The 24597-nt window shown below is 50.0% G+C and overlaps 2 protein-coding genes across 4 annotated transcripts in view; one reads left to right on the forward strand and one right to left on the reverse strand.

Moving 5' to 3' along the window:
- Positions 1 to 16222, forward strand: part of NUB1 (negative regulator of ubiquitin like proteins 1) — a 25917-nt gene extending 9695 nt beyond the window's left edge. For all 3 annotated transcript variants that reach the window (XM_024754474.1, XM_024754476.1, XM_024754475.1), the window contains exons 6-15: positions 1145 to 1327; positions 1524 to 1615; positions 2867 to 2973; positions 7249 to 7435; positions 8119 to 8226; positions 8944 to 9096; positions 12734 to 12880; positions 14823 to 14918; positions 15577 to 15754; positions 15989 to 16222. In XM_024754474.1, the coding sequence (XP_024610242.1) occupies positions 1145 to 1327; positions 1524 to 1615; positions 2867 to 2973; positions 7249 to 7435; positions 8119 to 8226; positions 8944 to 9096; positions 12734 to 12880; positions 14823 to 14918; positions 15577 to 15754; positions 15989 to 16167 (1430 nt within the window). In that variant the 3' untranslated portion in view covers positions 16168 to 16222. The remainder of the gene's footprint in view (positions 1 to 1144; positions 1328 to 1523; positions 1616 to 2866; positions 2974 to 7248; positions 7436 to 8118; positions 8227 to 8943; positions 9097 to 12733; positions 12881 to 14822; positions 14919 to 15576; positions 15755 to 15988) is intronic.
- Positions 16223 to 20465: 4243 nt separating this feature from the next.
- The window catches only part of WDR86 (WD repeat domain 86), a 24239-nt gene continuing 20107 nt past the window's right edge, over positions 20466 to 24597 (reverse strand). The window contains exons 5-6 of the mRNA XM_024754506.1: positions 21523 to 21762; positions 20466 to 21190 (exon numbers count right to left, since the gene is read on the reverse strand). Coding sequence (XP_024610274.1) covers positions 21017 to 21190; positions 21523 to 21762 — 414 coding nt within the window. The 3' untranslated portion in view covers positions 20466 to 21016. The remainder of the gene's footprint in view (positions 21191 to 21522; positions 21763 to 24597) is intronic.

Genomic DNA, 24597 nt, shown 5'->3' on the forward strand with positions numbered 1-24597 from the left:
GTTGCGGCGCACGGGCTTAGTTGCTCTGCGGCATGTGGGATCTTCCCGGACCAGGGCTCGAACCCATGTCCCCTGCGTTGGCAGGCAGACTCTTAAACCACTGTGCCACCAAGGAAGTCCTCTATTTTTCAATATAACTGTTAGAATGGTTGTCAAGTTTCTAAATATATATATGTGTATGTATATGTACGTATGCATATGAATGTGTGTCCAACTAGAGTTTTTAGAAATGTGTTCAAATTTATATGCTTATAGTTCATAATATTATTTTGGTATTTTATAATGTTCACTATCTATAGTTACCCTTTTTCGTTTTATTTGTTGTTTTTTTGCATCTTTGACTTAATTTTTGTTAGGTTTGTATATTTGATTAATTTTTTTCATAGAGCCAGCTTTTGATTTTGTTCATATTCTCTTTCATTCTGTTCCATTAACTTCTACCTCTGTCTTTATTCCCATTTTTTTTTTTTTTTTTTTTTTTTTGGTATGCGGGCCTCTCACTGTTGTGGCCTCTCCCATTGCGGAGCACAGGCTCCGGACGCGCAGGCTCAGCGGCCATGGCTCACGGGCCCAGTCACTCCGTGGCATGTGGGATCTTCCCGGACCGGGGCACAAACCCGTGTCCCCTGCATCGGCAGGCGGACTCTCAACCACTGCGCCACCAGGGAAGCCCTATTCCCATTTTTTATATGAGGATGTGGACAGTAAGTGGTTCACTCAGGGCATTAGAGTTAAGAAGGGATGGAACCCAAGGTGTTTGTTTTTACCCACTTCAGTAAATTACCTCTCACAGTGCGCCACTGCACTCTGGCCTCCAGTCCATTGCTGAGAACTGGATTATATCTCCAGCTAGAGGGTGGGAGATATCACGTCTCTCTCTGTAGTAGATTCTCAAACAGTTGATTGCTTTAGTTTGATCTTATGATGATTAATTTAGTCACCTCATTTTCCCTGGCTGATTTTAACCAGTGCTTAACAATAACATAGGTAAACAGCCAAATTTAAACATCTTCTTACCGATCATGTGGCATGGTGGTTTGCAAGTGCTGACGCAGGCTTAAGAATTCCATTTAACATAGAAGATGGCCTATTACCCAGTAAATTTAATGACTCTTTTTATAACATGCATTTCTGATTTTGACAGGGAAAACACTTGAGGAACAGGGAGTGACCCACAATGTAAAAGCTATGGTGCTCGAACTAAAACAGTCTGAAGAGGATGTGAGGAAAAACTCCCAGGTTGAAGAAGAAGAGCAGAATGAAGCCAGACTAAAAGAAAAAAGAATTCAGAGGACTAAGAGAGGCCTGGAGATACTGGCAGAGAGAGGTACACAGAGCTTCAGACTTTCGCTCAAGTCCTCAAAGGTGGCAGCAAATCACGCAGCAAATGGGCGGGAGCGTGCGTGGGAGGGGAGTATCACATTTCTTGTTGGCCTTTCTTCCCCTACAGTCTAACATTTTTAATGTCACCATCATTGCTTTTTAACATTGAACTAATGGAGTTCCTTTTGGTTTTGTTGCAGCTGAGATGGTGGTGGATCCAGAAACCACACCATACTTAGACATAGCTAACCAGACGGGCAGATCAATCAGAATCCCTCCATCAGAAAGAAAAGTAAGTACTGTAAGATTTATGGCTTGTTCTTTGATCTGCTGTCAGAGCAGAAGTGGTTTTCTATTTGTTTTATCTTGGAATGTTATTATAAAGGATTAGAAACAGCTTTCAGTCTCCAGCTCATAAACAGAGAACATGACCATATGATGACCGCTGCATCTGGCCGTCTCCCTGTGAGTTTCAGTGCCTGAGTACAGAACGGCAGGACCTCACTGTCCTGGAGCAGTGGCTTCCTGTGGCAGTGTTTGTTTTGCTGTAGTTCATTTTACTTGGGGACCTCATTCCCTAAGGGATGGATCAGAAGGGGAGGCTGGGGTGCTAGGTAGTTTGGGAAAAGTGTGACAGATGATTCTGCCACCTCTTCCCCTGTCTCTCCACAGCCCCGTTCTCTAATTTGGAGTAAGGGTGAAGTGGTTTTACCTTTGAACATATCCAAGGGGGTCTTTCTAGCAGCATCTACAACTTGGCCCATGAGATCAGTCTCTGAGCTGGAGTCCAGTAGCTTCTTATATGAAAAGCTTTAGTGACTGTGGGTCAAGTTAATTTTTTGGTCTTTAAAGGACACTTTTGAGTCGGTTTCACTATATGAATTATGGATTTAAAATTAAGGATTAAAGTTAAGTTTTAATAAGAGAACTTTGTAATCTCATTGAATTGATTTTTTATGGCAACTGTTTGCCCACTGCAGATACTACGTTCGTATATTAAATGATGATATTTAGATCTTTAGGGGAAACCTTTACAAAATCGAATTATATACAAATTCAAATCTAAAAATATTAATGAACTTTAAAGAAATCTGGATCACCTTGCAAAAATTGTTTTAGAAATGCTACAGTTGACAAATACTTCAGAAAAAAACCTGATTAAGAATAGAGAGTGAAATGAATGCTCTTTTTAGAAAAGATACAGTCATTACTGGCTGGTTTTTTATGTTTAGTCTTAGGGATACTAGAAATAGATCTAGATCAGCCAACACTAAAATAAAGTGATGAAAACGAAGGGACAGGTGCCGATTCTGACCATTTCAGCCATGTTAAATTGAGTTCTTGGTTTCAGTGTTTAAATGAAATGAAGGTTTAATGCTGTTTTCCTTAATTTTGGCTTTTAGATTTAGTTGTGATCTTGAGTTTTTTTGTCTGTTTGTTTGTTTTCACAATATTTGATTTCTTTAGGCTTAATATGCTTTTAATATAATTCGTTTTATTATAGTTTAAAGTGATGTTTTTTTAAATCCTTATTTTTTCCTAGGCCCTTATGTTAGCTATGGGATATCATGAGAAAGGCAGAGCTTTCCTGAAAAGAAAAGAATATGGAATAGCCTTGCCATGTCTGTTGGACGCTGACAGATATTTCTGGTAGGTGCTTTTGTACCTGGTGAATGCAAGTTTGAAGGGGGATGACCGTTATACACAGCACCCTTCCCCCACCCCGTGCACTTCACACTTCCGATTTTCACCCAAGATGGTTAACATAAAAGAGTAGTTATGGTGTAGACTGATTTGTGAACTGTTTCTCCCGTCGCATTTCTAATTGATCTCTCTTCCCTGTAGAGCATTTTATAAACATAGGCACTGTTTTTTACAACAAGCATGTAGGGTGTCATGCCTGTTTCTTATGACATGTTGTCAGCCTGCACTGCCCGTTATAAGGTCCCTGTCAGCTTTTCACTTAGTGATTTTGGTGTAGATGTTGATGAGCGTTCCCCAAATCCACTGTTTCATTAGGCGCTCCAAGATGGTGATAACGTAGTATTCCTTCTGCATGTATTGCTGGAATTCTTTTGAAACATATTTTTCCTTATCGCTGTTCGGTCCTCCTAGGGTACAATTTGTACAGAAAGACAGAATAAAATGCTGGGTTCTTTCTTTATTTTCTTCTTTCCGGAATAAATGAGTTGCTTCCCTAGCGTCTTCCAAAGATGACATCACCAGTGAGGCTCCCCTGCTCTTTCCTTTTCAGTGTCAGTGTGAGCTCATGGATTTTAACACATTTGATGCACTTCACACCCCAGAGCTGACATTGGCTGTCTTCAGCTGGCAGGTGGTCCTGCGTCCCTGTGACCCGATCCTGGGGTAATCTTTGTAGTCTCTGCTCTCTCGTGGCCAGAGCTGGTCCAGACTCATCCTGAATATTTCCTGCCCCAGAGCAACAGCCAACACTTTCTCAAGGGCTCCTGGTTCCTCTTAATGGGAAATGGTACTGAGAAGCTATAATCCAGGCAGATGAAATATTTGAAAAATAGACTTGATGTTTGAAATACTCGAAAGGTAACAACGTCAGTGTTATTTTCTTTTCCGTTTTGAGGAACTCCCAATATATACAGTACATTCAAGAAGATAAATGTAGGTATATATAGTTTGCCAGCTGTACTGGCAGCACCCTTGTGTCTTAAGTGAACAAACTTAAATTTAAGCAAAAAAGGGGATTTATTGTCTAAAATATTTGGGAGGAGGGGCAACGCTGAAAGTAACCAGAACAAGGGCTTGGTGCCTCTCTGGTTTTCCTCCTCTGCCTCTTTGTCTTTGCTTTTTTCTGAGTGTCAGTTTTATTCTCTTGGGCTACAGGTAGCAGTGCAGGCTGTAAGTTAGGTCCTTAAATTCAGGTAAATTTTTTATTCGCTTCCGTAATTGTTTCTAACTTTTTATTATGGAAAATTTCAAACATATAAAAATAGCAGCTAATATATTGAGTTCCCATACACTTATAATCCAGCTTCAGCGGTTATTGAGACATGGTTGACCTTGATCTGTCTGTATGAGCCTTTCTCAGTCTTTTCACCTTGGACACCTCCTTGAAATCATTTTCAGGTCTCAGGGAGACCCTGAGTAAAAAATAACCCCCTCTTCAGTTCATGGTGCGTTAACATGTTCAGTGAGTAGTAGACATAATAATCCAATAATAATTGTCAGTGCCTTTTTAAGTAGAAAATACCGTTTTTTTCTACTGGGGATTTGTTTATTCAGGTCAGCTTATTAGCGCAATTTTTGTACGCCTTCCCTCTCTTCGTAAAAGAGATCAACTGTAACGCAAGTCAGCGGTGGAGGTGGAAGAAACTTAAGTTGTTCTTCCTTTGCCCCTTGATGTTTTTCCTGCCTGCTCCAAGTAGGCTCAAAGTTCTATCACAGCTTTCTTTTGTACATCTTGTGGTATGGTATGTAGTATGACTGAGAGTAATGTCTTTCCCCTATTTAAAGCTAAAAATGTAAGTTATACTTTTGGCCAAGATGGAGTAACAGGGACCGGATTTACCCTCTCCCCTGCAACAACTGAAAAACTGGGCAAAATGTGTAAAAACAGTGGTTTTCTGGCAATGCAGGACAGTGGTCCCTGAGGCAGGGAAACAAAACGAGTGGAACCCTGTGAATTGTTTCAGCTCACTGCCTGGAGTTCCCAGGCCTCAGTGTGCGGAGGAGAAACCCAGGCAGAGCCTCCTGGTCTCCCCTGAGTGGAAGAGATGGAGCTCGGAATCCAGGGAGGCCACAGTGGTGGGAGGAGAGAGCTGCCTGCGGGAGAGTGCACAGGGCGCCCCTGGAGTCTTCTGCTGAGTGATGGTCAGCACAGGCCTGTGAGGTCATGCCCGCCCTGCCCCCAGGCTGGGAAAGCACCACCTCAGAGAAGCAGAGAGATCACAGAGGGCGGATAATAACCTGTGGGAAACGGGGCGTTGGCTAGAGAATTCAGTAGGGTGTGGGAAGAAGGGCTAATTCTGCCCTACAGGCTGCTCTGGTCCCACCTAACAAAGCTTAAAACTAAGCCCTGAAAAGGTCACACCACTCTTTTCAAGTAACATGTTTTTAACTGCATCCCAAGCATCGCTTAATGGTATTTATTGAACCCATGTATCGAGAAACAACACAAAAAAACTACACACAATCCAGTTCCTTACAGCCAGTAATAAAACTAAAAATGACTTTTTAGCCATCCTTCCTTTTAAAAAAAGCAGATACCTAAGCTTAGCTTACCTTTCTTGAAATTAATATCTTTATTTTATATAAAAAATTTAAAACTCATGAGGCAAGTGTAATAAGTTTCTGTTATAATAAATCTCACCTGGAGTGTAAGATCAGCCCATGGTCCATGAACTTCTTCCTCTCCTCTCAATGTCAAGTTCTCAGGCCAAGCAGAAGATTCAGAGAAGGTGCCCCACACCTGGTCATACATCTGGATGTGTGTGCATGTGTGTAAAATATGGTGTGTATGTTACAAAACGTTCACAAAGAATAGAAATGTTCAAAGAAAGAAACCACAAATAAATAGGAAAATCCTGCTCTGAGAGATTATTCTTACGCCCCAGTGGATTGTCTTGTACGTACCCTGGAGTGCAGGAACTCCACTTAGGAGACTTCTGCTTTAAAGCATAAATGACAGAGACTTCCCTGTCATTGATGGTGCAGTGGTTAAGAATCCACCTGCCAGGGCTTCCCTGGTGGCGCAGTGGTTGAGAGTCTGCCTGAGGCGCATGGCAACAAAGAGCCAACGCAGCCAAAATAAATTAACTAAATAAATGTATTAAAAAAAACCAAACATAAATGACAGAATCAGAGCTCTTCCCCGCCCCCCACCCCAAGCAGATTTTGATGGGCAGGATGGGAAGCTTGAGGGCATGCAGGTTTTGTAGTTTTATACCAGAGCGGTCTTACTTTTAGTAGAATACAAACAAAAACAGATGAGATCTTTGAAGTTTGTGAATGTTCCAAATTTTACTTTCTTATTGAAGAGAGTTCAAACTTGAGATCTAGATTTGCATTATGAATTTCTAACATAATCACAATTTAAAATCAAAATAAATTATCTCGATGTCCATCTTTGTCAACCTTCCATTGCCTTGCTGTCTTCTCCCTTCTTCTGTATCTGGGTTCAGCCTGCTGCGACAGCTGCCAAGTAGCATTTAACCTGCACCTGGGCCCCAAGGTCAGCTAGGCATTCAGAGCCTGGCATTTGTCTGGATGGTTTTTCCCCTCCTTTAATGTGATTGGACATGAATGCCTCATCAGAGTCTTCATCAACTGAGGCGTTCATAGTAAGGAAGGATTTATTTTTTTTTAGTGTGCTTTTAAAGCTTTGGGGTTCTAACTTCGGCTGTATATTAGAATTACCTAGGGGGATTTTAGAAATACAACATCCAGGCCCCACCTCCAGAGGTTTCTGTTATAATTGATATAGTGGGGTCCCAGCATCAGTATTTCTTAAAAACAAACAAAAAAAATAGAAAAGGAAAGAAAAATTCCTCACATCCTGGTGATTCTAATTTGCAGTCAGGGTTGGAAACCACTGTTTTAAAGCATGGTCTCCCCACGTTTGCTGAAGGGTTCTGACACAGTGGCCCCGATTTCCGCTTCCTGCCAAGCCTGTTTCCCAACATGGCAAGGGTGTGTGTGTGCGTCTGTCTGTCTCTCTCCACCCCCACCAGGGCAGGTGGTGTTGAGCTTCTTTTCTTGAGCCCTAACTCCTTTTTTTTTTCCCCTTGGAAGGATTCAGATTATAAATATAGTTCCCTTCATAAACATTGCGATCTCTGCCTTAGAGTAGTCCTTGGAAATACACCAAAAACTGGAAAAAAAAAATTCCGGTAATTCACAAAAAGGTTTTTACTGCTTCTTGTCAGTGATGTCATTTCCTGTCTTTGGCAGCGAGTGCTGCAGAGAACTGCTGGACACTGTGGACAACTATGCAGTACTCCAGCTGGACATAGCGTGGTGCTACTTCCGCTTGGGACAGCTGGAATGCCTGGACGATGCAGAGAAGAAATTAAACATGGCCCAGAAATGCTTTAAAAATTGTTATGGAGAAAATCATCAGAGACTGGTCCACATAAAAGTATGTTGCTGTAATTAGTTTTAGGTATTAGTGAGCCCATTTGTAGAATTTGAGTTTATTCCTGTTAAAGCGTTGAGACTGCTGCCAAAGGTGATTCATTTGGTAGTAGTATGCAATGTGTTCTTTTTAAGCTATATTTTAAGGGGATTGTTAAACATCTTATAAGTTAGCCTGTGACCAGAGGAACACAGTTTTCTAGTCACAGAAACCCATTGATCACTGTGACCGAGAGAGCTGGTGACTATTCATTAGAGCCTAATGAAAGGTTTAAATGCAGAAAATAGCCATCTTGAACAGTGACAGTTCACACGAGTGAGTCACAGCTCCAGAGCTGGGCTTTGAATAGGGACTTTTCTCAGGCAGTTTCCACAGGTCATCAGAATTCTGCTTGGGAATTGCAGGGCAACATAAGAGATATTCCTGGTTTGGGCTTCTGCATACTTCCCTCCTGACCAGAGGGGGGCCCCCTGTCCTGGCCACCTGGAGATAGGTGTTCTGTTTGGGACAGGCGATGCCGTTGTACCCTGGGATCCTTACTTTTGCCATCAGCAATGGTGAAGATAGAAACATTTTAGTAATGCCATTTTGCCCCTATGGAGATGAAGGGAGTTATAAATGTGAGTATTACAGACCTGTAATGAGAAATAAGACAGTTTTATCTTTTTTCCCCCCAATAATTCTAGGGAAATTGTGGAAAAGAGAAAGTCTTGTTTTTAAGACTTTACTTGCTTCAAGGTATCCGAAATTATCACAGTGGAAATGGTGAAGAGGCTTATGAATATCTCAACAAGGTAAGAAAATGGATGCTCCAAAGTTGTGACCATTTTCACCTACTTAGTTTTTTAATCCCCAGAAGTTAAGCATTTCATGAACTCAGTGGTGTGTGACTGGTGAGAAAAGTGCACCTCCCTCCCAGTCCCTCCTTCACATATACCGTAAACACATCTGTATTTGCGAGAGTACAGGCAAGGTGCTGTAATAAGGAAACCTCAGAACGTCAGTGGCTTTAATTGGCTAGAAGTTTCCGTTTCTCTCATCTGGCTGTAGAGGTGAGCAGCCAGGGCAGTCGGGCAACTGGTGTCCTGTCAGTGCCTCTTCCAGCCAGCAGAGGGAGGGAGAGAGTCCGGGGCAAGCCTCTTTAGAGGGGTGACTCAGGAGGTGCTCCTGTCATTTCTGCCACATGCCATTGTCCTAGACCATCTGGCTACGCTCAGCTCAAATTCAGGGGACTTTATTACCAAAAAGGAGGAGATAATGGATACCAGCCCCTCCCACAATCCTCAGCCTGTTTTCTCATGTTATACTGCATATAAGTCATGTGAGCAGAGAGGGTGTTGTCTGTTTGCATTTGCACTGGTTGATAATAGGTCACATTTAGAGGTTTTATCTAAAATCTGACACACCCTAATTCACATTGGGTACAATCCAATTTCCTTTAGGTTTTAGCTTTGTGTTAAGCTTTAATGTTACTATGGTTACATGATTCTTATATTTTTCTTTGTCTGTAGGCATGTCAGCTCTTTAAAGAGCTGTATATTGATCCATCAAAAGTTCACAGTTTGATGCAGCTGGGATTTAGTGCCCAGGAAGCTCGGCTTGGCCTAAGGGCATGTGACGGGAACGTGGACCACGCAGCCGCCCACATCACCAACCGCAGAGAGGTACCTTAATGTGGTCTTGGCAACGCTTGGTTGAGGCCTTTGCCTTTGAGTAGGTGTGAAACTTGAGGCAATAGCAAAATTATTTCCAAAGTGCCTTAGCTCTCAGATATGAAAGAACAGAAAAAGAAAATTCCGTAGTAGGTATTATTAACAAGGAACTCTTTATTGCTTCAGACTTGGAAGTCAGGAGAAAAACTTGTCTTTTTTAATTGCATCAGTTTTCAGACAGTGCAGTTTCCTTCATTTTATTCTTGCTATGGTGGCAGGTAGCTCGTAAGTACAGTTATCCAGGCAGTCTTCTCTCTCTCTCTCTCTTTTTTAATCATAGTATATTTCTGGAAACCATTTTAAAGGGGTCTGTGTTTTCCAGGGAGCCATTGTTACAGTTCAGGATGTCATCCTTGCCTGGAAACATGAGTCAAATCATATGAACGATTAACATTATGTTATAAAAGCAAAGATTCAAAACTAGAATCATTTAAAACAATTAGAGATAAGTACAGTTAAAAAAAAACTTTAGAATTTCAGAGTTGGAAGGAATGTTACCATATCGAATATGGTAGTTTTACAAATGAGGAAAACAGGCTCAGAGGTTGTCTTTTCCGGGGTCATGGGTCAAATCGGTGGCAAAACCTGAACTAAGGCTCTGGTTTTCTCCTGAACTTTCTAATTCCCATCTGAGAACAGCATTCTGAGTTTTTACAGAAGGTTCTGAAAAGCCAAAAGATACTATAAAATGGTAAAAGTTACCACTTCACTTCCTAACTTTTTATAAGTAGCAAAAATAAGTGTTTTTTTTTAAAAAATAGTAGTGTCCTATCAGATGTGCATTTATAAGCCCTTGGAGAAAATAAAAGAACAATAGAGTATATAGGGCAATTGACCCTGCTCACTCTTCCACTCAGTGGATGTGTAGTTGGGATGCTTTTGGTTGAAGGCAACAAATTCAGATTGGCTTAAACACCCAATAAAGGGGGTATGGGAGGGATTCACTGGCCTACTTAATTGTAAAGAGCCCAGAGGAGGGCTGGGTCTCAGGTTAGTTGATTCAGTGGCTTCGCCCTGTCGCTGAGTTCTAGTTTCTGTCTCTCTGCCTCCTCCGTGTTACCGGGGTCATCCCATCACACCAAGAGCATGGTCTGGGTCCCAGAATCCTCAGAGACGTTCTGAGCTGCTCACTGATTGGCCACCTTTGAGCCGGTTGCCGTGGCCAGGGGAATGTCAAGACCTGACTGGCTTGAGCCTGTCTGCTTAGCTTAGGCTGGTCAGGGCCTACTCGGGGAACTAGTCAGCTTCCCACACCCTAGGGACACCTGGGGTGGCTGGTGGGAAGACCAGCTCCGAGTCCCATCGCATGTGAGCTCCCGTGAATCTGCTGTCCTCTCAGTTCCGGAAGCTCCGGGTTTGAACGTCTCACTGAGTAGAGGGTAATAGGTGATTCCTAAAAGTTTGCTTTTTTGTACCTCGTGGCCCCGAGTACGGGCCAGTTTCTCATCTGGCAAAAGAAACAGACTAATGAAACTGAGGTCACTTGACAGTGCTGAAGTGTTCCGAGGCCGTGAGAGGCAGCGTGGCGGCCTTCCTAAGAGATGTTCAGTCTTTTTGCCTGTACACAGCCGTGACTTTAGAACCCAGTTCTCTCACGACATTTGACCCTACTGTGTCGATAAGACTTTGCAGTGCAATGCTTATTGTCATTTCCTTGGTTTATTTTATTTTCCTAATTCTAGTATAAAGAGAAATATCATGTGTATCTACATGGTTAAGAGAAAACTGACTTAGGCATTTGTAATAAGGAAAAAGTGTCCTTTGAGGCCCCAACTTTGTGTCAGCTCTGAGGCCTGTGTCTGCTGGCTGGCTGGCTGGGAGGGTCTTTCTCTGCTTGAATGTTAATCGTGCTTCTTATTAGCCTTTTGAAATATAAGTGGAAGAGGCTGGAATTGCAAGCAGAGGATGGGATGGGGTAGAGGCATTTTACATGGTGTGTACGTGTGAATCAAAGTGGAAATGTGAGTGATACGGACTACTTCCGCCGGCCCGCGTGGGTCTCGTGGTGAAGCGGGAAGGGTCAGCTGGGAGGCGGAGCCGGGGCCTGGAAGCCGGAGCCCAGGAGTGCTGGCGCCTGACTGGGTGTGGGGAGGGGCCGCTGCGGGACTGGAGCAGGTGCGTGAGCTGCAGGGCCTGTGCAGAAGGGTTCGGAGTCTCAGAGACTGGCCCAGAGAGGGCAGTTAGAGGGCGCAGTGGGGGTGCAGACCACAGCCCCGGGGAAGGGGGTGGGCAGTGGGATGGCGGAGCTGCCTAGCCGTTGTCAGCCCCACTTGCTCACAGGTAGGTTCTCCACTGTTGTAAACAGGAAATTACAGGCTGAGGTTGTCTTCATCCCAGGAAATGTTGTGGGCAGTCACCCCTTCTGCCTAGTCCTACTGCCAGCTTGGAGTATTTGGTTCCGTGGCGAGGATTCCTTTCTTCTCCTAAGAGGTGAGGCCGTGTTCTTGCTGTAAGAATGTAGAGGGGACCCTTGTTGCTTGGACTGAACCATGGAGGTAGGAGGAGATACATCAAAGGAAAAAGCTGTTTTCTCTGCTGTCCTCCCTGTGTTGGGCCGAAGGCTGACCGTTTCTAGAATGTGCAGAAGCTGTCTCTCTGCTCTGCTGTCGGTGATGACCTTGACTGGGTCACCTAACTGTCTTGAGAGATTTCTGTCTTCTCATTGGCAAAATAATGAGGCTGGATTCAGTTAGTGGTTGTCAAACCTGTTTTAGTTTTATTGTTTTAATCAGCAGAAATCCTTTTAAAATGATACTTGTGGGAATTCCCTGGCGGTCCGGTGGTTAGGTCTCGGCGCTTTCACTGCCGGGGAGATCCCTGCTCGGGGAACTGAGATCCCACAGGCTGCACGGCTCAGCCAAAAAATAAATAGAAATAAAATAAAGTGATACTTGCTTTCAAAACAAACTCAGAACTCTCCTGATGAGGGCTGGGGTGGCAAGAGGAGAAGAGACTGAACCTGTGGCCTTCCTCAGGCTCTTGGAGCAACGCCAGGCACCTCTGAGCCTCGGGGTTGAGAACCACGGGGGTAGGTGACCTTTGTCACCTGGCGTTGAGCATTCTTGGGGTTTTAAGTGGACCAATTTCTTACTACCCAGGGAGTGGTGGGTGGATCGGTAGCTTGGGCGCCATCTAGGACCCACCCACCCCCTCCACGGCCCCCACGTTCAGAGTCACATTTCGGTAAGATCCCAGGTGACTCAGCAGAGGCTGAGAAGCCCTCCCACCCATCCAGGAAGCTCCTCCCCCTGCTTCCTAGAAGAAGGCACGTCCACCTCTCTGGGGGTCCTCAGGATGTGCCCTCTGGTTCCCAGGGGCCTGTTCTGGTTGCCAGGTGGTGGTCCCCGAGGTGCTCTCTTCCCTCCCTGGCCTGACGTCTCCGGCTCCCGCTGGGCTTCCTCGCGAGCAGCACACCCCTGGTCTCTGCCCTAGTGGCCCTCATGCTGGGTGGGACGGGGAGAGAGAGGGTCACCTCACCTTGTGGTTTTCACTTTGCCTGGTGACCCTGAGACTCCTATAGAGCATGGATTGAGAAGACTTTCTACAAAACCGCAATCCCTAACTTGGTAACTCTGCTGTTTTCCTAAAGAAATTGGACCAAATAAGGAAGGAGGAAAAAGAGAAGAAAAGACGCCGCCTGGAGAACATAAACTATCTGAAAGGAATGGGCTACTCCGCTCGCGCAGCCAAGCAGGCGCTCCACCAGGCCAGCGGGAACCTGGAGGAGTCCCTGCAGGTAACCCCTCCCCGGCCTCTGGCCTCCCTGAGCAGCCCTGCTCCCGGCCCAGGCGCCACCCCTCCACTTCTTCATTGAAGCTGCTCTCTTGTCCTTCCTGACGCCAGGAGCCCCACGGCTGCGGGCCTTCCTCTTCATTCCTGGTTTGGATCTAAGGGTCGGAACTCTCTTGTTCTCGAACCCAGTGGCAGAGCCAGAGTGACGAGCCCCACCCACCTCGGTGCCTGTCCACGATTCCGCAGGGCTCACAGGGCAGGAACTTTGATGAGGTTTCTGTCTGCAGCGGGAGTTTAACAGTAAGGTGGAAGAAAGGTGATTGAAGTTTTAATATAATTTTTTTGAATTAAAATGTTTTCTTTGAATATTTAGTTTTATTATTTAGTCAATAGTACATGTTGGCCAAGGGGCTTTTTAAAGAAGTCCTCAGAAGTGACTAAACAGGTTGGGATCCAAATTAGTGGTAACTCTGCCCGGGTCCACGTCCTTACAATTTTTGTTCAAGGAGCAGACAGGATACTTAATGAGGCAGGCGCTGTGCTGAGTCTCAGCGGAGATGCCGCCTGCCCTGGGGGAGCCCACGGGCTAGTGGGGAGACAGACGCAGAGAGCACAGTGGCGTAAGGGCTACCATGTGGCCGGAGCGCAGCACTGGGTGGGGAGGCAGGAGCTGCAAGCTGAGCTGGGGGGCGGGTCACGGGAGGGGGCCCGGCAGACGGAGGAAAAGCGGGGGCAGCACTAAGGGCTGAAGCATGAGGCCGGGGGAGTTGAGCCCCGGGGTTGCCAAGGCCTGGGTTACACCTGCTGGAGGTGGGGCGGGGTGGGGAATGGCCAGAGATGGGGCTGGACAGGTAGGCAGGGGCTAGGCGGGCCGCGTCACCTTGTTTGCCCTGCTGAGGAGTTCACACTGAATCCTGCAGGCAGTGGGGAGCCTGCCCTGCCTTTGCCTCTTATTCTCAAGACCTCCCGTCCTGTTCTTCAGAGGTCCCCATTAGTCGGTCTGTTAACCCTTGGACAGCATGGGTCTGAAATGCGTGGGTCCACTTACGCGTGGACCTTTTTCAACAGTAAATACTATGTGTAGTACTACACGATCTGCGGATGTGGAGCAACTGTGGATACCGAGGGCCCACAGTAAGTTACACGTGGGTTTTCCACTGCGATGAGGGTCAGCGCCCCTAACTCCTGCGCTGTGCAAGGGTCGACTGAATTTTCAAATATATGTATTAATATATTGTTTTAATTCAAAATGTTATTTGAATATCTAATTTGATTTCTTAGAGAAATTTTAAAATTCTGAATATGTGAAGGGACTGATGGGGCTCAAAACTTGTTTTTAATTATACAAATAGTACATAAATGCATTTGATCGATATAGAAGTATTCAGTGTTAAAAGGGAAGTTCCCCAAAAGGGCTTTATAAGGTTAAGTATCATGTGACAGAGAACTCAAGGGTCCAAAGAACTCTGCTCTTCTCCTTGACATTGTAAACCTAGAGCATGTCACCTTCCAAAGAGAAGTCACATTGGGCAGCCCTGGACTGCTTATAGCTTTCCGTTTATAGCTCTTTAGGACCTTGTCACCCCTAAGGCTGAGCTGCAAGAAGCTTCTGTTTTCTTGGAATCCTTCCGCCTGCTCTCAAGTCCTTTCCTGCTTCCTCAGATGCGATCTTTTTGCCTGAATAATCTTGTTCGTCCTCCAGACCTCAACTCACACACGACCTTTGGCGGGAGCCGCCTTTGAACAGCAGCCTCTCCAGCCCCAGCCTGTTCAGGGGTCCCTGTTCTCTGCTTCCACAGCACCCTGAGCCTTGCCCACCACAGTTTCTACACCTGTTTGTGTGTCCCACGCCTGTGCCTGCCTAGCACGTGACAGGTGCTCAGTCTCTGCCTGAGTGACCGAGCGGATGTTAGTGATGAGTAACGGGTATCCCTGTACGTTTTTAGATTCTTCTCAGTCATCCTCAGATGTGGTGGTTAAACGATTCTGGTCCGGAAACCAACAGCCATCAAGAGAGTCCTTCTCGGGAAACCATTGACCAAGTGAGTGCAAGCGCCTTGTGCCCCTCTCCGCCCGCACAGCCTCGTGTGGGACTGGCTGGCGGGACAAGGCTGGCGGCCAGGCAGGGCCGAGTCCTTGGCTCCCGGGGCTCCAGGTGTGACCGGCCCGCCCGAGGGCGCAGGCTCCGTGCAGCAGGTGCAGCGGGTGGACGCGGGGCGCAGGCATTTCCTTCAGAGTAGGAAACAGGGAAGCTGTGGGAAGGTTTTCTTCGGGCTTTTCTCCTCTTTTCTACACACGCCTCTTGGTGCGTCGCCTCCCGTTCCCCTGCCTGTGACCTGCAGGGATGTCCACGTGTGCCCCCCGTCACGTTAGCCTGCCTAGTGCGCTGCAGAGACCTAGCTAAGGGTCCCGGCGACAACGAGGTCTGTGCACGCAGCGCTGCCTCTGGCTTGCGAGCCGGCTGCCTTTCTGAGGCGACTGGGCACCAGCGTGGCCGCCTCAGGTCTTCCTCCTTCCTTTCCAAGCTGCCTCACGCGCACGTTAGCGCGGGAAGGCCGGTGGTACACGCGTGCGGTGGGTTTTGGGAATGTGTCCCCCCCGAGACCTGGCTCTCCCGGCTCTGCGTGGGGGCGGGAGTGCCGGGCACGCGCTGCGCCGTGTGGCCCGGGCCCTCGCCAGTGCCGTCCCGCCTTCTCCCAGCTGGTGTACATGGGCTTCGACGCGGCAGCGGCCGAGGCTGCCCTGAGGGTGTTCCGGGGAAACGTGCAGCTGGCGGCTCAGACCCTCGCTCACAACGGTGGAAGTCTTCCTCCTGACCTGCGGCTCTCGGCGGAAGATTCTTCAGCAACGCCACCCACATCCCCGTCTGATTCTGCAGGTGGGTCTGCGGTCTCAGAAGACCGACGGGAGGGACTGTCAGCTCGAGCGGAAGCCGGCAGGCGGGGCGTGGGGCGGCGAGGGGCGTTCGCAGACGAGCACACTTCGGGCTGCTCGGGCGCTGTGGTGTGGGAGGGCCGAGCTGGAGCTGACGTGGGTCCCTTTGGTCCCCGTGGAGGTTTCTCTTTCTGTCCTCCTCCCTCAGCTCCCCTGTTGCTGCACTTCTTTACTGCAGGGACCTCTAGCGCCTCAACAGATGAAGATATGGAGACAGAGGCTGTGAATGAGATCCTGGAAGATATTCCAGAACATGAAGAAGATTACCTTGACTCAACTCTGGAAGACGAAGAAATTATTATTGCAGAGTACTTATCCTACGTAGAGAGTATAAAGACAGCAACAAGGAGAAGCTAAGTGATGAGCAGAAGTGAGCGCTAAGTTTCGGCTCATAAATTCTATCATTATGAAGAGTGTAATGCAGGTCTTTTCTTTTTCTTACGCTTTATCTGATTTTGCTCCAGAGTGCTTCCTACCTGGGGGCGGGAGGGGTGGGCGGGGAACAGGGAGGTAAAGAGTAGGCCTGATCTTGCAGTTCCCAGCTGCCTTCAGGTTCTGCAACCCTAATGCCAGCCTCCCTGCTCCGTTTTTTCCCCACCGAGAAATGGGAAGGACTGGGATAGGGTGGCTGCTAGGGAAGGGATCCAGGAGGAGCTCATGGGAGCGAAAGCGGGCCCTGTCTCCTCCTCTTCATCCTGCCCTGCTCTCCTGCCCTCCTGAGCCCACTGCTCGATTGTCTCCTCCTTCCCGTGATGCAGCTCTGCCTTCCTGCTTCAGCCTCTCTGCCCCGTCCCGAAAATGTCCTTTAGATCCTCAGCCACTGCAAGTGCTCTGGGGGGCCTGACGATGAGGCATCGGCCCCCACGGCCACACAAACGGTGGCAGACGCCCTCAGCCTGAAACGTCCGTGCTTTGTGCTTAGCTTAGTAAAGTAGGCACTTGAAATTCCAGGCTGAAATTCAGAATATATATGTATTCAAAGTTCTTCTTTACAAAAATAAAATCTTTTATTAATGGTAAAGTTTTAAATGCTAACCAAAGCAACTTATTTTTAATTAGCATTTTTAGATGCATTTCTGTCCTATTAAATTCACTGCTGGCTAAGGTAAGATACCTGTCAGAAATTAAGGTATATTTTCTCCAAGTCTCTGTAGGGTTTCTTGGGTATATTACAGAAGACTGTTTCTAAAGGTATGTTGTTAGCCTCTTACCAGCTCAAATAACCGTTCTCATTGCACCCTGCATCCCTCCGTAAACGTGTATTACATGAAAAGCCTGTCCAGCACCAGGACGCAGCCGGCAGCAGCCGGCTGCTGGATAAATCAAGTGCCAGGTGTGTTCCCAAGGCTCTCCCTGCCTCCGGGAGTCACCGGAAGCCCCTGTGACAGGGCAGGTGGGCCACGTGGTTGCCGTCAAGGGGCTGGCCGAAATGCTCCAGCTTTTTCAGGAATCATTTTCAATAAAGCTTGGAGAGCAGTCCAGTTTGAATGGGTGGAAATCTTTTCTTGTCATTCTTTTAAAATGGATGATACAGATGGAAATAAAAGGTGGAAAATATATTCAAAAATTGTCAGCCTAACTTTGCAATGAGTTACTCAAACTCCTAAACTGTTGTGAGTGTTGAAAATGTCTGGGTGGTCTAGAGCTTCATTTAGTTCGAGACGTTTGCTTCCGTTGACTTCTGTGAGGAAGTCAAATGTATGCCCTCAAAAGCACCATCGACGTCTGGTGTTAAAAGATGAAGCGTACAAAGGCTCTGGGCCTGTGGGGGAGGGGAGACTGAGTCGGGGAGGCGGGGTTTGCTTCCTCAGCGTTGGAAGCGGCCCGAGGGCCGAGGCGATGAGGGGTTTCTAGCCTCATTTGAGACCATGTCAGACTTGGATTGGGGGCCTAGGTTGCAGCTTCTGGCTAACAAGTTACTGCCCTGGGCTTGGGCCAGGTGTGGCTTCTAGCTTCCCAAAGTGCTTCCTAGTGATGTTGGAAAAGGCTAGGGGATTCAAGCCACACTAGCAGGTCTAGTGCTCCATTTTCCCATGAAGAGGCACAGAGAAGCCAGTTCTTGAGCTTGGGACAGTGCGGGCTATACCCTCCCCACGCACTGGGAGACGGGCTTCCGTCCTGGCTCTGCCTCTAGCTGGTTGTATGAAACTTGACAGGTGGCCACTGAGTGTCACTCCCTGCTCTGGAATGCAAGAGAAGGAGCAAAGGACATTTGTGATGAAAATGCTGTTACGCAGGAGGGAGTGTGCTGAGCCTGAAGTCACAGGGGAGGTGGGTTTGGGGGGGGTTCTCCTTGGAGAGTCAGAGGGAAAGGACATTCCAGACCTGGGACAAATGAGATAGGAGCTGAGTGTGCCACATTCATGGGGTCGCAGGGGCTGTTCTAGACCCACCAGAGAGGGTGTGCTGGGGGAAGAGATCAAGGCTGGAAGGATTGCCGAGTACAGCTACAAAGCACCCTGAAAGGCAGGCAGGGGTCTAGACTTGAGTGGTGAATACCAGGGCCGTGAGAGGGCTCTGAGCAGGAATGGCACGCACAGGCCTATGAGGCCGATGGGGTCAACGACGGGAGGCTGTGGTGAGAACGTGCTGCACTCGGTCAGATCTGATGCCCATCACTTTTATGAATTTCTGTCTGCTCTTGACTCTGGTGACACTGCCATGTCCTGTCCTTGTTTTCCTGCCCATATGTCCTATAAGTACTTCCTGTCCTTCCCCTACCCAACTGAAGGTATTTATCAGAGGCAAGACTGTATCATCAAAGGCAAAGAAACATCTTGTGGTTATCTGGTCTTTATATCCTCAACATCTAGCAAAGCCCTCTGTGTTACTGGAATAAAAATTACCCAACAAAATTGATACAACTTTAGCCAGATTCATCAAGAAAAAAAGGGAGAGGGCCCAAATCAGTAAAATTAGAAATGAAAAAGGAAAAGCTGCAGAAATACAAAGAACCGTAAGAGACTGCCACAAGCAACTATACAGCCATAAAATGGACAACCTAGAAGAAATGGACAAATTCTTAGAAAGGTACAATCTCCCAAGACTGAACCAGGAAAAAATGGAAAATATGAACATACCAATTACAAGTTCTGAAATTGAATCTGTGATTTTAAAAACTGCCAACAAACCAAAGTCCAGGACCAGATGGCCTCACAGGCGAATTCTACCAAACATTTAGAGAAGAGCTAACACCTAGCCTTCTGAAACTCTCCCAAAACACTGCAGAGAAAGGAACACTTCCAAACTCATCCTATGAGGCCACCATCACCCTGATGCCAAAACCAAAGATAGCAGACAAGAAAATTACTGAAATAAAATTTACCCAAATATGTCACGCTATATAAATGCAAATTGGCGGTTTTTCACTTCTTAATCTTTCTCTGGGAGAGGCAGGCTGGAGAAAACGAATGCAGCAGCCGTTTTAGGATCTGCCCCCAGTGGCTGGATAAGCTGCCTGCCCTGCTAGCGAGAGCTGCGGCACCAAGGAGCGAGAGAGTCTGGTTACTCGGACTGCCTCTGTCAGCACAGCCGACTGAGAAGGTGACTGAGTCGGCGCAGGTACTCGGGGTGGTTCTCTCTGCCTGCCCTCCCTGAAGTGCACTTCAGCTCCCCCGAAAGCCCCTCGGGGTGGGCCTGCCGTTGTAACCGCAGCCTCGGGCCCTGGAGAAGAAGAACCGCTAGGAAGTGAGCGCTCTCAGACACGACAGGCCGCTCACGTGGAACCCCTCACCTGTACTCTGTGCTGAGCCCCACCCAAAGCAAGCTGGGTGATGCCGCTTCTGCGGGTTCTTCTCACCAGCCAGGCTGTTTTCCTGGCGAGGCCCCTGGGTTCCCAGCGTTTGGGGGTCGGGCCTAGAGCCCATCACAGAGGTATGCAACCCTTTCTACCGCCCCTGGTGGCAATACCCTGTACCTGTTCCCAAGGGGGTGGGATCCACCCATCAGGCATGGACCTCGGCACCCCAGCGAGCAGGTGAAGCCCGTCCTGCCGCGCATCTTGTGTGAAGACACTGGCGCACCCACCTCTGCATCAAGGGCTGCCTCTGCCCGGGTAGGCTTGTCCTTGGCTAGACGCTGAGCTCTCAAGGGCAGACACTGCCCTCTGCAGCGTTTCCTCTTCCTGCACGGGGCGGGGAGCCAGCCAGGGCCTGGCATGGAGGGCCCTGTGGGTGCGGAACGTGGGCCCCTGCCGGTGTAAGAGGGGCTGCTGGGGGCGGCTCCCCTCAGGGCCTCTTAGGGTCTAAGCCCCACTTCCCCCTTCATCCCCTCCGGGCAGGTACTCCAGCTGCCTCCTGTGTACACCTCCAGTGCCTTCACCACGCGGGGCGTGGAGCTGGCCCCTGTGCGGGAGCCCTTCTGCTCCACACCTGAGAGAAAGAGCCTCCTCGATTCCGGCGGGAGCAGCAGTGGGTCCCCGCTGTCACCCAGGCAGCTGAGGAGCCGGTTCCTTGCTCCCTGGCCTCTCCCATGCCACTCCCCCCACTCCAGTGGCGCTGCTGTGACACTGGAGGGGCTGTGAGGCCACAGCCCCTCGTTTCACCCCAGGGGGCCAGGCCCAGGCGAGTGTGAGGCCCCTGCTTCCCGGCACCTCTTCTCCCTCTGAGATGGGGCTGGGACACCGTGGGCAGAACAAAAGACGACGTGTTGCAGAGCACTGTTAAGGACCTGTATTTTGGTTCTTCACAAATGGACAATTTGCCAAAATAACGACAGTCTACCGGTTTTTTTTTTTTGGCCGCGCCGCGCGACTTGTGGGATCTTAGTTCCCCGACCAGGGTTCGAACCCGGGCCCTCGACAGTGACAGCGTGGAGCCCTAACCACTGGACCGCCAGGAAGGCCTGGTCTGTGGCTTTCTGAAGCGTCCGCTTCGCTCCGCAGGAAAGGCTTGGCCTCGGAGGACCTCGGGCGCCGGGACCGTGGGGCTGAGCACCCTGAAAGTCGGGAGGGTCCCGGGAGGGCCGGAGAGCAGGCTGAGGGCTGGGCTCCGCAGGGGCTCTGGCCGAAGGGGGTGGGGACCGAGAGGCGGGCTGGGGACGCGGTGGCGGGCAGGCATGGACTTCCCACGGGCGGCCTGGCGAGGGCTTCGGAAGTCAGCGGACGCGGAGGACAGGCACCACCGCCGCCCCGGTCCTTGCCCTCGGAGCCCCCGGTGCCGACAGCCGCGTTCCCTCCGCGGGTCCGTGGGCGGCCGGTCGGGGCGTCTCAGGCCGGCTGCAGGGGAGCGGCGGCGGCGCAGCCCACTTTGTTGCTGAAGAGGCGCGAGAGGCTGCGCTTGGGGGCGGCGGGACGCAGCGGCGGGGCGCGCGGGAGGCCGCGCACGTCCCAGAGGCGCAGCGCGCCGTCGTGCGAGGCCGTGTAGAGCACCTGGCCGTGCACCTGCGGGCGCGGGGCGTGGGCGGCGCTGGAGGGGGTGCGCCACCGGCCCCCAACCCCGCGCCTCCCCGCAGCTACGGAGTCACGTAGGTGCAGGCCCCGCCCTGCCTCGGGCCAGCGGCGGCCCGGGCCTCGGCGTGAGCCGCGAACGCCCAGGCCGCCTGATGGGGAAGGCTCAGCCCAGGGGGCCTCGGCCCCGGGGAGGCTCTGCCCGCGGGGGAGCGCTGCTGCCTGGCCGCCCCCTCCCCACTTCCCCTCCGAGCCAGAAGCGCAGGCGGGCTCGCCCTCGCTCAGCCAACCAGCCACGGGCCCCCGGAGAGAGCTGGAGCGCTTACCTGGATGCAGTTGATGATGAAGGCGTGGCCGCGGAACACCCTCCGCAGCGCTCCAGACTGGGCGTCGAAGGCGCGCGCGCGGGCGTCCCCGCTCCCCGTGAACACTGTGAACACACGGCGCAACTTGCCTCCCGCCCGAGAGCCCTCGTCTCCTCGGGACTCCGCAGGGCGGGGGACGTGGATGGACAGGGCGGGAAGAGTGCCGGGAACCCTCTCCGGGACCCATCCGCTCGCCTCCCAGGGATGTCATAATTGCAAATGGGAAACAGCAGAAGCCCCTTGAAAGGAAGGAGGCGGCACCTTCCCTATCTCAGTACTTTCCTGTGAGTTCAGGGTGACGCCCAGGGTCCCGGAGGCGCCCTCTGTGGGCTGCAGCCGGCTCTGCAGGACTTCGGCTGCCCCACCGCCCTTGGGTTCAGGTCAGCCTGCCAAGTCCTTCCAGGTGCTTCCACCCCTCCCGAGTACCACCTGGGCCCAGATTCCTACTCTCAGGCCATTTGGTGGAAACGTTTGGTGAAGCTTAGCTTCCCTGCCGGGTGTTTCTAGCAGCTCTGAAGCCCCTGCCTCGGGGGTTCATCCACCTCCCCATCCCCAGTAATGAACTTGGCCCTCCAAACACAACCCAGCGCCTCCGGGGTTCACTAGAGGGCCCCTGCCCAACCTCTCCCAGGGGGAACCCCCCGATTCTGCCTCCCTTGGGCTTTTTCCTACATTATAACTTAGTCCAAGAGTTCTCAAACTCCCGAGGGCAGGCTGGGCCCACCTGAGTTTCTGATTTAAGGAGGTCTGGGGTGGGGCCTGAGAACCTGCATGTCTAGCCAATTCCAAGTAATGCTGATACTGCTGGTCAGGGACCACACTGACGGCACTGGCCAGAGAAACTCCCTGGTCCACTTATCATCTTAGCCCGGGTTCTCCCAGAAGCTGACCCTGACGCTAGGTTTCGAGTGCAAACTGTTCATCTGGCAGGGCATTGCAGGAAGTGGGGAGAGAAACAGGAAGGAAGGACTCCCATGCAGGTGTTTAAGGGAGCAGGTAACCGCTGGGGGCCCTTGGGAGAAGGGGAGGACCGCGTCTCAGAGTTGTTCCACCCAGGGACAAGGACACTGGGCTACTTATCCGTCAACTCCCAGCCCTCCCATGACCTGCCTCACAGGAAAACACCCTCGGGCAGAGGACCTCAGGTGCTGCAGCAGGAAGTGCCCCCGAGCGTGGTACCCATAGCATCTGCTACAGCCACCCAGCAGCCTGAGTGAGCCACCGTAAGCACCCCCTGGGGGCTCCCTGTCCTTGGGGTGTCCATTCCTTATCCCATTTCCTGTGTCACCTGCCTAGTCCCAGGTTTGCTGCTAAAGCTACTAGTGAATGTGGACTTGGAGGGAAAGTTTCATTTCTTGTTCTCTTCAGCTCCTTTCCTGCCTTCCCCTCCACCAATGCACTGTGGTTACTGGGCATCCTGAGGGTGGGAAGAGGGTCCAGAATTAGGTCTGATCATCCTGTAGCCTGTTGGCAAAGACCAAGGACCAAGTTCCTTAACAGCGGGCAGCAGGTAGGGTCTGTGCGATTTGCGGCAGCGGCAGGTTTCATCCCAGCCTCTGCCACAGGGAGGCGCTCTGGGCAACGTTCTTCTCTTTAAATTAGAGGTCCCCAACAGGAGCAGAGCCATAATCACACTTACAGGCTTGGACACAGGAACAGGAAAAAAATCATTTTTCTGCGTCAGACACCTAAATCCTGAGGGCATCTCATGCTCTATTTTCGGAAATCCATTCTATCTTCATCTAACACCTGTGCTGTGAAGTCAACTTGAATTTTCCACTGTGGCTCCTCCCCCACCCCAGTCTGCTCCCTCACTGCTGTGCTAGGAAGATGGTTCTCAGGCTCAGCTTTGCCTAGGGGGGCTGGCTTCCTGCTGCAGGTGTGTGTGTGTGTGTGTGTGTGTGAGAGAGAGAGAGAGAGAGAGAGAGAGAGAGAGAGAGAGAGAGAGAGAGAGAGAGAGAGAGGGAGAGAGCGAGAGAACGCTGATGGCAAAATATAACATTGGGGATCGTTTTAGGAAAGAGATGTCCAGGAACCTGGGAGCCCCACTCCCATGTAGGCGTGGTGAGGTTGTGGGTTTTGCTTCCCCAGAACAGTGCCTGTCTTCTGCATGTGTCTGGGGTGTAAACAACTGGCTAGCTGGACAGAGCCAGGAAAGCCCAGATGTGTGACAGTTTGAGACCTGTGGGGCAGAGAGCTTGCTGACTACCCAGTAAGCCACACTGCCCTTCTTTCTTTCCAAAATAACCCTGATTAATCCTGGTGGCAGTATCCCCAGATAAGGGTTTTTATTATTCTGTCTCTTTTGCAGGCAGTGGTCAGAGAGATGTATGCAGAAGTCTTTGGGTGGAGTCTCCAGGAAGGATCTTTAAAGGGGCCTACTCATCTAGGAGACACAACCTTTTGCCCTTCCCTCCTCTTCTTCCTGTCTGCCTAAAACGTATGATGGCTGGAGCTCCAGCAGCTATCTTGAACCATGAGGCCCCCCCCCCCTTAAAGATGGCCGATACATGCTAAGGATGATGAAGTGAAGTGAAAAAATGAACCTGGGTGTCTAACAACTTTGTGGAGCCATCCATTCCAGCCTAGACTGCCAGCCTCTGAAATTCTACCTCAGAGAAAAATAAACCACTATCTCATATAAATCCGTCATCTGGACTTTCTCTTATCCGTAGTCAAACCTAATGCCGAGTGAAGCCAAACCCATGTGGCCCTCAAGTCTGACTGGAGTTAAGTGGTGTCACTGTCTCGAGATTTAGAATGTGTCCTTGAGACCTGCTCTTGACCTGAGGTCCTCTGAACAAGCAGGTCGCTGCACGTCCTAGCGGGGTGAAGGTGGGAAGGAGCCCCTACACCCTTATTTGGAACTTCTTTTGCTGGAGGAACAAACACGTGCACTGAGGGGCCACAGCCACCGCCCTTGGCCGCTGACCAAACTGAGTGGCAGCTGAGGCTCAAAAAGGGAAGAGTGCAGAGAGGTCTGGGCGACAGCGGATGTGCTGGGGGGCGGGGCGTGAAGGGGACAGGCAGGCTGGG

The sequence above is a fragment of the Neophocaena asiaeorientalis genome, unplaced genomic scaffold, assembly GCF_003031525.2.
Source record: "Neophocaena asiaeorientalis asiaeorientalis breed wild unplaced genomic scaffold, Neophocaena_asiaeorientalis_V1.1 scaffold407, whole genome shotgun sequence".
NCBI lineage: Eukaryota > Metazoa > Chordata > Mammalia > Artiodactyla > Phocoenidae > Neophocaena > Neophocaena asiaeorientalis.